A 12,398-nucleotide genomic window follows, 5' to 3' on the forward strand; every position below is an offset into this window, starting at 1 on the left:
GATTGTTCTGAGCCATTATGAAGTGTGAACGTACTTTGTAAGCATAGTTCTTCAAGAATATGGAAGTGCTGGGCAGTGGTGGCACACACCTTTAATCCCAGCACTTGGGAAACAGAGGCAGGTGGATCTCTGTGAGTTCAAGGCCAGCCGGGTCTACAGAATGAGTTCCAGGACAACAAGCTCCAAAGCTATAGAGAAACCCGGTCTTGAAAAACCATATATATATATATATATATATATATATATATATATATTTTCACACAAAAGTAGAATGTCTTAGAAGTAGAGTAATTTGAAAGAAATGCCTAGTTGGGGATACAGCTTGGTAGTATAGTGCTTGTCCAGCATGCATGAGGCCATAGGTTCAGTTCCCAGTCCAGGTAAAAGAAACATTAGGGTTTGTAGCTCAGTGGTAGAGTGTGTACTTAATATTCAAGAGACCAGAGTTTGAATATCTGTACTTTGAAAAGAAAAAGACACATTAGCTGTCCTGGATTGAACTGTGAAAGCTAAAACCTCAAGCAATGAATGGAGAATATTAACATGTAATTTCTCCTGCTGTTTCTTTATAATGGCTTTTTAAGAAGGAATTAGTTATATTAGTAGTGTTTTCTAAATTTTAAAATTCTTCTAACCCTTCTTACTTATGGAAAACGGATATAGGGCCATTTACTTTTTTTTTCTTGAAATAGGAACCAGGCAGCTATCAAGAAACCCATTGCTTTCAACACATTGTAGCACTCAAGTATGGAATGACATTAAAATTTTTTCATATTGTCCAATTCAATATAAAGGCTGAAAGTTGACCTAAAACACATGTTAGATATTTAGACATTGAACCCATTTGTACAATGCTTTCAAGTTATGCTATGGAAGGAAATGTTAAGGAGTAAGTATTCTGACAAATAGGTGTGTAAGTCTGGTAAAAGGCAGGATGCATGTCTTCTTTTTAGTGCCAGAGAGTTGGTCCCCTCTGTCAACTCCTTTCTTAACCCACTGCTGGTGATCAAACCCAGTGCCTCGTGCATGCTAGGAGAACAGTACCATGGTCCTACATCCCTGTTGGCTTGTCTCCCTATTTTATTTCTTGTTTGACTGTTTTTGAGACAAGCCCTCAGTTTGTAGATTAAGCTGGCTTCAAGCTTTCAGCCCTGCCTCAGTCTCTCCTGAGTGCTGAATTACAGTTGTGCACTAGCAAGCCTAGCTGCCCATTGAAATTGCTAATAGTTATTGGTTTATTTGTGTATTTATCCGTGTGCCCAGAGGGGAAGGGATGCAAGCATGCCACAGAGTAGGTGTGGAGGTCAAAGGACAGCTTTCAGGGGGCGTTTCTCTCACCCCACCATGTGGGTCTTAAGGATTGAACTCAGGTCATCAGGCTTGGCAGAAGGTGCCTTTACCAGCAGAGCCTTTCCCTCCCACATTTTGTTTGTTTATTTATTCGTCTCTCTCTCTCTCTCTCTCTCTCTCTCTCTCTCTCTCTCTGTGTGTGTGTGTGTGTGTGTGTGTGTCTGTGTGTGTGTGTGTCTGTGTGTGTGTGTGTGTGTCTGTGTGTGTGTGTGTGTGTGTGTGTGATAGCACACTTATGCAGGTAATAGGACAACGTCGGTTGTGAAACTTGAGCTCAAGCGGCGAGGCTTGATGGCAAACACTTTTCCTCTCTGAGCCATCTTGCTCCCTTCTTTGGAGCTAAGTCCAGCTTGGCCTTCGGTTTCATTTGTAGTCTGGCTGCACTGTCTCCACCACATGAGTGGTGGGCTTCTACAGCAGGTCCTACCACACTGGACAATATTGGTGAGTTTTAAAATGATTTCCAAATTAGAATGCTCATTTCTCTTTAGTCACACCTGTCCTTCGGCCTTTTCTGAGTTCAACACTTAATATAGGTAGAAAGGTAAATTTATAGTGTTACTAAGACTTTTGAGTGAAATTAGGATTCCATTGTTTGTGTTTTCCCAAGCTGGAAACCCAGACCTAACGCATGACCCCTTTGCCCTCATCCATCCCAGTAAATTCGGCGCTGAATCCGTCCATCTCCACCATCTCTTGAAGTCCTTCACTAGTCTGCGATCCCCTCTCCTCCTCACCGCCCTAGCCCAGTCTGCTGTGCTGCCCTGGCTCGGGCTTTCCTCACTCCTGCGCTTAGCTGCTGCAACAGCCTCCAAACCAGTTTTCCTGCCTCATGCTCAAGTCTTCCTTCCACCCCTCAATTTAGTCTCCAGCTCCTAGCAGACCAATTTTGCTAAAATGCAGATCTGATCACACCACTCCCCTAATTAAAAAGAACACTGAGTTCTTCCGAGGGCTGCAGATGCAATCCAAAGTCCTGAGTGTGCTGTACAAAGCGTTTAATAGTCAGAGCCCAAATTATCCCATTAGCCTTGACTTCAGCCGTATATCCTATCCAGAGCACTAATAATATTATTAGTGCTTCTCCAGTAAGGTCATCCTTTTAGGAACTGTTCTCTCTTTTTGATGGTCCTTTCTACTTCTCACATCAATGAGACATGTCATCTTTAGGCTTGTCCCAATGTCCTTTCTCCCTTCACACTGTGCTCATTTGTTCTTTTAGCCTCTGTGTCTTATTGTGCTTTGAGAGACGATGAGACTAGAACAGTGTTTGCTGTAGTTGTATTGATAATGGGCACTATGACTTTAGCTAAATAGTAAATATAAATTACTGGGTTCATCTCTGTATTGCTTGCTTTTTTGGGACTCTCACTGTAACTGCCCTGGTTAGTGTACCTTCAGAGTTCAGCTTACCATCCTTGTCCTCAGGATCCTCCAGACTCAAGTGACTGACATTCGGTCTTCCACGTGGCCAAGCTGTGCCATCTGCATTCACCTTCGCTGAGACACTCCTCTGTGACTTACTAAAAGCTGCCACCGTCGTCTTTTGACTTCTCTTCTTGGACCTCACTATTGTTTTGTTTTTATAGTCACCGCTGACCGGGCAGTACAATCCTTTCCTTCCTCCAATTCTGCAGACTAATTAATCACCGCAACAGTTGGCTGTTGACCTTGAGGTTTTGGCTCTTTGCTGCTATTTATAGCTTCTAGGGGTGTCTAGAAGCTATTAACTTCATTGTAAAACCTTTTCTTTTCCTTCTTATTCTAGATTCGGGACTTTCTGAATCTTTAATTGTCCCAACGGGATTGTCTCCAACTAAATATGGCTGGTTTATTTATTTACTGATTGATTGATTTTTAACCATGTGTGCTAATGTGTGCTTGCTTGTCTGTATATGTGCCACACATGTATGCAGGTGTTCTCAGAAACCAGAAGAGGATGTTGGTCTCTAGGAACTGGAGTTACAGCTAGTTGAGAGCCCCCCAGTATATGTGCTGGGAACCAAACCCGAGTCTTCTGCAGGAGCAGCAGGTGCTCTTAACCCCTGAGCCATCTCTCTAGTCACTCTATGTGTATAGTTCTGTATTGTCATTTAAAAGGGAAACTATTGCACAAGAAGAATATTAGTTATCCCAATTCCTGTAGCTCAGACCCTCAGTGCCCCCCCTTCCCCGCTTCATCAAGGACAGTGCATTTACATTTACAAAATAATTGGTGTTTACTCTGCCCTTACCCCACGCTCATCTGCTCCTTGCCACCATTAAGATGAGGGGGTTGATGTGTGTGAGTAGGTTTGGCTGAGCCTGAATATAGATTACCTTCTTGAAGCAAAGCCCTCCTACCTGCTATAATGAATGAATGTATTGTTTGCTTAACTTCTTTGCTTTTGACCATTAAAGTTAGTAGAACTTTTGCAAAGTGACTGCTTACTTTGGTTCCACTTGAATAGTTGAGATATAAAATGGAATTAGTTTAAAGAGGGATTAATTCGTCAGAGGCTTGATACTGTGTTATTTAGTCCTTATTTGCGCTCTATCTTATTGGTTGTATAATTGAGAATTTCTTTGTCAATGTTTGCTTTCCAGGCTGGTTGGAAGGAAAATCATGCCACATTCATGAATGAACTGAAAAATCTTCAGGCTTCTGGACTGACTACTCTTGGTCAGGCTCTAAGATCCTCATTTGATTTGTTAAATCTCAATAGATTAATATCTGGAATAGACAATTATGGACAGGTAACAATTTTTGAGTGAGTACAGCTAATTTATTTTGTTGACTTAGGGTACGAGTGCAAAATTTAGGCAAGACTTGTGCTACCTGTAGTGTCAACCAAAAAGAGGTTCATGCACCTTTTAGATGCACATTCCATAAGAATCACAAAGCAAACCCAACATTTTTGGTTCTTTTTTCTTCATTTTTCTTTTGCCCTGGCTGTCCTGAAACTTGCTGTGTAGACCAGGTTGGTCTCGAACTCACAGAGAACCACCTGCCTCTGCCTCCTGAGTGCTGGGCTTAAAGGTGTGCGCCACCACCGCCCAGTCCTGGTCAACTTTTTTTGGTTCCTTTTTTTTTAAAAAAAAAAAATATTTATTTATTTATTTATTTATTTATTTATTTATTTATTTATTTATTATGTATACAATATTCTGTCTTTGTATGTCTGCAGGCCAGAAGAGGGCACCAGACCTCATTACAGATGGTTGTGAGCCACCATGTGGTTGCCGGGAATTGAACTCAGGACCTTTGGAAGAGCAGACAATGCTCTTAACCACTGAGCCATCTCTCCAGCCCCCCCCCCCCTTTTTGGTTCTTAAACATCAACTCATCAATGGATTTTACAATAAATACAAATTTTTGTCATTCAGTCATCAGAAATCTGAGAATATGCTAAGGTGCTGCAAAATGTTGGAGACACTCTTCTGTCTCTACTTCTCCCTTCCTCCCTGTGTACCCCAGATCTGATCTAAGACTTTTAAAGCTCTAGATAAAAGAAGGGGTCAGAGAAGCACTTGCTGCTGCCACCTTTGTCCTTTTCTATCCTAAATGCTCTGCTCAGTATCCCCAGACATGTAGTCCAGGCTGCAGAGCGTATACCACAGGTGTCCCCTAATCTGTGCCAAGATTTGAACTCAGGTGCATGGGCTCATGAGTATGGGTGAGGCTTTTATTTCTTATTTATCAAGGAAAACTTTGTCATGTTTGAGGGATCATTGGCAAGGCAAATGTAGAAGTCTAAGTACAGTTGTATTGCATTACCCAGCTCTAATGCTTTTTAAATGTATTTTAGGGGAGAAATCCGTTTTTTTTAGAGCCGTCTATTTTAATTACCATCACAGATGGAAACAAGTTAACAAGTACTTCTAGCGTTCAAGAAGAGGTGAGATATAATTCTTTTTTAATTTTATCTAAATAGCACAGAACATAGAGCTATTTCTGTGGGAGGCATGTATTTCCAGTTAAGAAGAAAGTTTGCCCAAATCTATCTTGGTACTCCTTGAGAGATGCTTAATTCTGGAGCATTCCATGAAAGCAAAGTGAACCTTTAGCTCTTAACTCTTTCTTCTTTTGCTTATACGGATTGTTACAATGAATCTTTCCAAATTTTGCCTTATCAGCTTCATCTTCCTTTGAATTCTCCTCTGCCTGGAAGTGAACTAACCAAAGAACCTTTTCGTTGGGATCAAAGGTTATTTGCCCTGGTGTTGCGCTTGCCTGGAGTGGCTTCCACCGAACCAGAGCAACTAGGGAGTGTACCAACTGATGAATCGGCCATCACACAGATGTGTGAAGTCACAGGAGGTAAAGGCTGCTGGTTCAGGTTTCCGGAGGAAGAACTGGGGGTAGGAGAGTGTAGCTCTTATTAAATGCCATAGCTAGTCTTCGGTTGCTTGCCTTTACAGTCTGTGAACTCTGCTGCTTAGTGTCATCGTTCATACCACATTGCTGCTAATGTAGTTACGATTGGTCTAAATCCTATTTTAGGCTTTCAAATACTCGTATTATGAACCACTGTTTGATTTGAGGAAACTTGTGCTCTTTATTTTTCTCTCTGGCACAGGTCGCTCCTACTGTGTAAGAACACAAAGAATGTTGAATCAGTGTTTAGAATCACTCGTTCAAAAAGTGCAGAGTGGTGTTGTTATTAATTTTGAAAAAACAGGGCCAGATCCACTTCCTGTTGGAGAAGGTACAGTAATCATTTTTTTTAAGCAACAATACTTTTTTTTTTACCATAATATATTGTGTGGAAGAATAAAGACATTAAACACGTGGCAGTGGAATCTTCAGTATCCTTGTGCATCCCAGTCATCATGAGCATCCATCTAAATAACTAATGTTTGATATTCGCCCATGCGTGTGTTAGGTGGTCAACACCTCGCAACCCTCCATTTCATGTCAAACATTTTCCTAAGAAAATTAGTACTTTTTCTAACCCTAGTTTTTAGTTAAAACTGATTCATTTGTCAATTTCCTCTCAGAATATTTGGATATCTAATATGGTATGGCACTTGAGTAGTGATCTGATTTGGTGCTTGTGATCACTAAATATGCTAAGGTATCTTCATGAAGTCTCTGTTAAGCCAGGTGGTGATGGCACACACCTTTAATTCCATCTATGGGAGGCAGAGGCAGGCGGCTCTTTGTGAGTTCGAAGCCAATCTGGTCTACAGAGTAAGCTCCAGGACAGGCTCTGAAGCTACACAGAGAAAAACAAACTGTCTTGAAAAAAAAACAAAACAAAACAAAAGAAACATAGAAATCTCTGTTAATTACCATTCCACAGCAAAAGAGTGTGAATGTTTATTCAGGAACTTACAGTATTCTGTAAGGTTGTACATTGGTATCTTCTTGACCATTCTTTAACTGCAGAAGGTTTTGTTTTCTCTTCAAATGAGATCTTACAGAAAATTTGGCATCTAAAAATGCAGAATCGTTGGCTAATTTTGCATAAGGAAGTTAAACCGTAGTGAAGCTCCAGATGGTTTGTCAAATGGATGTTTCTGAATGGGTTTCAGAAGGATCCGGGTACTAAATGACATTATGGTGATACTGTGCAGGACTTCCTTAAAGCGCTCTTCTTTGTTATTGCTTCTCCATTGTCTTAGCATGGGTGTGTGCACACACACACACAGCACACCATACCACACCACACACAAATATACAAACACACACACACACCATACTGTACCACACCACACACATACACACAAACACACACACCATATTGTACCACACCACACAGCACATCACACACACAAGCTCACAGCACACCATACCATACCATACACATACACCACACTACCATACCACACACATACACACACACACCACACTGTACCACAACACACACAAACACACATATACACATCACACTGTACCACACCACACACATACATACACACAAACACACAGATAGCATACCATACCACACCACACAATACACATAAACCTACACAGCACACCATATCACCCCACACAGATACATACAAACATATACACCACACACAAACACATTACACTATACCACACACATACACACAGAGTATACCATACCACACAACACACACACACGCACACGCACACCAAGAGACTGAAAGAGAGACCTAGAGATCAAAAAACTGAGATTTCATTATCACCATGCATGGTGTTTTGTTGCTCTGATTCCCTTTGGTAAGGCCAAAGGGATTAACTATACATGGCAAAAGGGGATACAGTTTTGATCTTATGTTTCTTGACTTATTTTACTTTTTAGATTTTGTATCCCTTTGAGAAACTGTTGAAAAAATCTAGATTCCTTTCCCTAAAGAAAAGGGCTTAAGCCACACACAAGAAACACACAGGAGTTTCTTGGATTCTTAAGATAAGACTATTTTAGCCAGGCAGTGGAGGCACATGCCTTTTATCCCAGCAGTCGGGAGGCAGAGTGGATCTCTGTGAGTTTGAGGCCAGCCTGGTCTACAGAGCTAGTTCCAGGACAGGCTCCAAAGCAACACAGAGAAAACCCTGTCTTGAAAATACCAAAAAAAAGATAAGGCCAAAGGAGACTGGGGCCTCACAGCAATCAACCATATAGGGAAGGGTGTGCTGTAGGGCCAGAAACTCACTGCCCATCCCATCATATTCTGTTTACTGCCTTAACATGAACGGGAATGGAAATACTAGCTACATTTGCTGTCTCATAAGTAGCTCAGATTTTCTTTCTGTTGTAAGTTTTTCCTCTTTGTCCAAAGATCTGTAGACTCAAAGAATCTGATAAAAGAAAGTAATACTTTGCTCATGAAGATGGGCATCCCCAGCATCGTGTGCCCAACTTTAGAGGGATTTTCAAATGTATTTCTATGTTTTTTTGCTAGAGCCTGGTGAATCCCTGAAGAATCTCCTGATCTGAAGTAATTACTTTTTAAAAATAATGCCAAAATAAGTAAATCAAATCTTCTGTTATTTAAGAAAATTGACACCCAAGTAACTAAAATGTCCTCCTAATTATAATTTAGACTAGCAAATCGTGGCATAAGGTGTTTTTTCCCCTGGAGGGGGCAAAAAAAGCAAGCTAATTTAAATAAATAATTAAAATGCATTAATGGTGTATTCCTCTGCATTATATGTGGTCAGATTACATAGAATTTTGATGGTGTATGGAGAAAATGGGGTGAATTTTTTCACCACAACCTTGAGCCATTTGTTTTATATTCCCCACTCCTATGTATACACAGATTATACCACCAACATAGTCTCGAGTTTCGAGTAAATTTAGAAAGCGTATGTTTTGTTTTGGGGGGTCATTGAGTGTAGAGCAGAAATGGAATTTACGATCTATTTTCCGGGATCCCAAAGATATAAAGACTATCCCAGAGAACAAATGATTTCAGTTGCCTAGCTTGGTAAATAAATTCTTGAAAAATGACCATTGTGTTGTGATATGCTTCGTTTTTGTGCCCAGGTCTCAAAAAACGTGAAACTAGTTTTGCGCTAGTTTTCCACACAACTTTATATTCTCATAGTACATTAAGAATAGTGAGAGGCATTGAGTTCAAGGGCAAATTAGATTAATATTTTCTCTCGCTGTCACTGCCTTTTTTCCTTCTTTCATTTTTCATAAGCCATATTTTTATTTCAGTTTGTCCTTTGCCTGAAACTGAAAGTTGTGCACACGAAGTTGAGAAACTGTAAAGACAGTCATGCCTTCTGTGTCCCGTATTTCTCTTGCAGACGGACTGATGGATCTGTATAGGCCAAGCAACTTATTTGCCGCCCAGCCGTGGCATAGCTGTCATAAGCTCATCTATGTGCGACCTAATTCTAAAACTGGTGTTCCTGTTGGACACTGGCCGATTCCAGAATCTTTTTGGCCAGAACAGAATTTACCTTCACTAGTAAGTATTATAAACAGAAAGGGTAAGCACTGATCTGGGCTTTTAATTTTAGGACAACAAAGCTTTTGAAATAGCTCGAGGCTTTTTAAGCTGTGCCACAGGCAAGTAGAGCCCCACTCTTTTGGTTCCCATCAGTTCTATGCCTTAAAGCAAAGGAGGAGAATGTCCTTTATTTTGCCATACGTTTTAGTCTTTTGTACTGCTACCTTTGCCTTGATATTAAAGCATTGCTTTTATTTCTATTTTTGTACATTTATTTGATGTGTGTGTGTGTTTATTTGTTATTTGCTTTGCTTGTTTTGTTTTGTTTTTGCATGGCAATATTGGGAGCTGAACCTGGGGCTTCCCACATTCTAAGCGGCTATGGCCTTTACTGACTATGCCATCGTGTTTACTGTGGACAATACAATGAAAAATACTGGAAGACTGGTTTGTGCAGTCAATATTGCTTCAAGGCATGAAAATGTAGAAATGGGCACTTGGCAGCTGCTCTCAGCGATGAGAGCAAGAGAAAAATGTGAACAAACAGCTGTCTTCTGTCCTTGAAGGGAAGTGCAGATAAAAATATGTGCGCTTCTATTTAGATACACTTTCATTTCTTCCTCGCTGCTTCCTTTCGGTTACCTTAGCGTATTATTCATTTTTCAAAATTCGCTTGCAAAGTAACAGGCTTCCTTATGGTGTTTTCGCACGCACTTCATTTTGGTCGAGGGTCCTGTGTTCCTCTTCAACAGCCCTTTGCCCTGTCCCCATGTTAGCCTTTTGCTCCCAGCATTCCCCCTTCTATTTTAATAGCTCGTGGATTCTGTTGCCTTCTCCACCTCGCTTCTTTAAGGCCTCTTCTTTCCCCATCTGATCGGCTCCTAGTTTCCTGGCCCTTACCTAGCTAGCTCTTCCATCTAGATATGCATATTTAAAAAACATTAAAAACCGGGATTCACTATGAGAGAGAGCATATGTCTTTCTGAGCCTGAGTTACCTTGCTTAATAAAGTGTTTTCCAGTTGCACCCATTATCCTACAAATTTGACAGATTCATTTTGGGGGGTGATTCGAGACAGGGTTTCTATTATAGCCCTGGCTGTCCTGGAGCACACTCTATAGACCAGGCTGGCCTTGAACTCACAGAGATCCACCTGCTTCTGCCTCCAAAGTTCTGGGATTAAAGGCATGTGCTACCACACCTAGGGACAGTTTTATTTTTATGGCTGAAATTCCATTATGTATCATTTATCCATCTATTGATAGACATCTCTATTGATTCCATGTTATTAATCAAGGCACTTTGGTTTCATATGAATTCACTTTTTTTTTCTTTACTTAAGAATGGCTCTCACATTGTAGTCCAGGCTGGCTTTGAACTCACAGTTTCCCTTACTCCGTTTCCCAAGTACCTATAGTCAGTCAGTCATGCCCTGGTGAGCCATTTACTTTTCAATGACTAGTAATTATGTAATGCTTAGAAAATTATCTATAAGCAAAGGTCTGTCTTTTTGTAACTGCATTTGGTAGAAGAGGATTGGATGCTCTAGTTATTCTTAGTACCAGATGAATTGGATATTTTTCAGGGATAGTGTTTAGGAAAACACTCTGCTCCTTGTCCTCAAGGAAAGAAGGCCTGAGCAGCTCCTGTGTGGTCCGTGGCTAAGGATGGGGAATACAACCATAGCATTGCTCCTCTAGTGCGCAACTTACCCGATTCAGGTTAATTTGCATTTTAGGTTCTAGCAATTTCCACAGTGACTTGTATTTTCTCCCAGGCTACAGGTTTGGGCTCTTAGATTTGCAGAAGTCATGCAAGGCTCAAAGAACAGACAGCTTTTAATCGGCTTCTGTCGGTGAGGAAAAATATTCCTCTTCTCCGAGGTGGCAAACCTGTCAGCCCATCGCCCCTTCAAACCCCTTTAGTGGCAAATTTATTTCATTGTTGCTAGCAAGGGGATTTCATTCAGGTGTTTATTGATTTTTTTTAAAAGATATTCAGGTCTAAGAAATCAGAGACAGTTCACAAGACAGATAAAGCTGAAGGAAGGGAAAGCTAAAATCATAGAAATTTTCAGTAACTTATACACAGTTTGTGTTACCATTCCCCCGCATGTAGTTCACTCGAGAGCCGTTTTTGTCAACTCTCAAGCATCTTATAAGTTTATAAATGATAAAGCCAAATGCATTCGTTTTCCCTTTGCATAAAGGAAGGCAAGCCGCTTTCATCGTGCTTGTACTGGCCTCCCACTTTTCTGAGCCCTTGCCCCCCACTTCTCTCAGTGGTGTTCTCTAGTTAGACAAACCTGGTGTTAACTCCCTTAGTCTACTGTGGTGCCCCAAACACACAGGCCTTTGAAGTTTCACCAAAAGCACCCTCAGTTTCAGGTATTCAAAACAAACCTGTGGGTATGAGCAGTGCTATAAAATCCCTCTGAGGCCCTGAAGTTGTGACCAGGGCATCACATTATTGTCATTGTGTATGTTGCCCTTCCATACCTTTGCTGTTTTCTACTTGCTTCTTAGTAGCCTAAACTCATTAGAAAAGTTCAGAGGTTCCCCTTGTCCAGTGGTGTCTCAATTATCTAACCTCCTGATATTGAAGACCGACACTCAGTAATGCTCACAGAATGGGTTTGAATGTGAGAGTCCATCCTGTGGACCATAGGGTTACTTTAACACAATCAGTGCAGTGATGACGTCACTGCAGTTCTAGCTCTGCTTTACCTCATCTTCCCTCTTCCAATCCTAAGTAGGGGTCAGAGGGGAAGAACTTGAGTCACCGCCCCCCCTAGTGATTCTTAAAGTTCCAGAAACGCTTCAAATACTAATCTGTATCTTAGTGATGGTTTGCCAAAAATGTAACAGGGCTTTCAGAATGGTTACAGTTGTGAGTTTGCTTGATATCTGATCATATTTCCTCCTTTTTTTTAGCCTCCACGAACATCTCATCCTGTTGTGAGGTTTTCCTGTGTCGATTGTGAACCAATGGTTATAGATAAACTGCCCTTTGACAAATATGAACTTGAACCTTCTCCCTTAACTCAGTACATTCTGGAAAGAAAATCTCCTCATACTTGCTGGCAGGTACCTATCCTTACCTACTATCCAAATGTCTATACTCATTCTGGGATCTGGGAATTGGTTATAAATGGGGGGGAGTGGTCTACAGAGATAACTCAGTAGTTAAGA

At 40.9% G+C, this 12,398-nt stretch overlaps 1 protein-coding gene across 2 annotated transcripts in view; it reads left to right on the plus strand.

Annotated features, from left to right (window-relative positions):
• Positions 1–12,398, plus strand: part of Sage1 (sarcoma antigen 1) — a 52,160-nt gene that overhangs the window by 20,051 nt on the left and 19,711 nt on the right. For both annotated transcript variants that reach the window (XM_038317139.1, XM_038317140.1), the window contains exons 3-8: positions 3,937–4,086; positions 5,139–5,228; positions 5,467–5,650; positions 5,910–6,038; positions 9,062–9,225; positions 12,141–12,293. In XM_038317139.1, the coding sequence (XP_038173067.1) occupies positions 3,937–4,086; positions 5,139–5,228; positions 5,467–5,650; positions 5,910–6,038; positions 9,062–9,225; positions 12,141–12,293 (870 nt within the window). The remainder of the gene's footprint in view (positions 1–3,936; positions 4,087–5,138; positions 5,229–5,466; positions 5,651–5,909; positions 6,039–9,061; positions 9,226–12,140; positions 12,294–12,398) is intronic.

Source organism: Arvicola amphibius, chromosome X, assembly GCF_903992535.2.
Source record: "Arvicola amphibius chromosome X, mArvAmp1.2, whole genome shotgun sequence".
NCBI lineage: Eukaryota > Metazoa > Chordata > Mammalia > Rodentia > Cricetidae > Arvicola > Arvicola amphibius.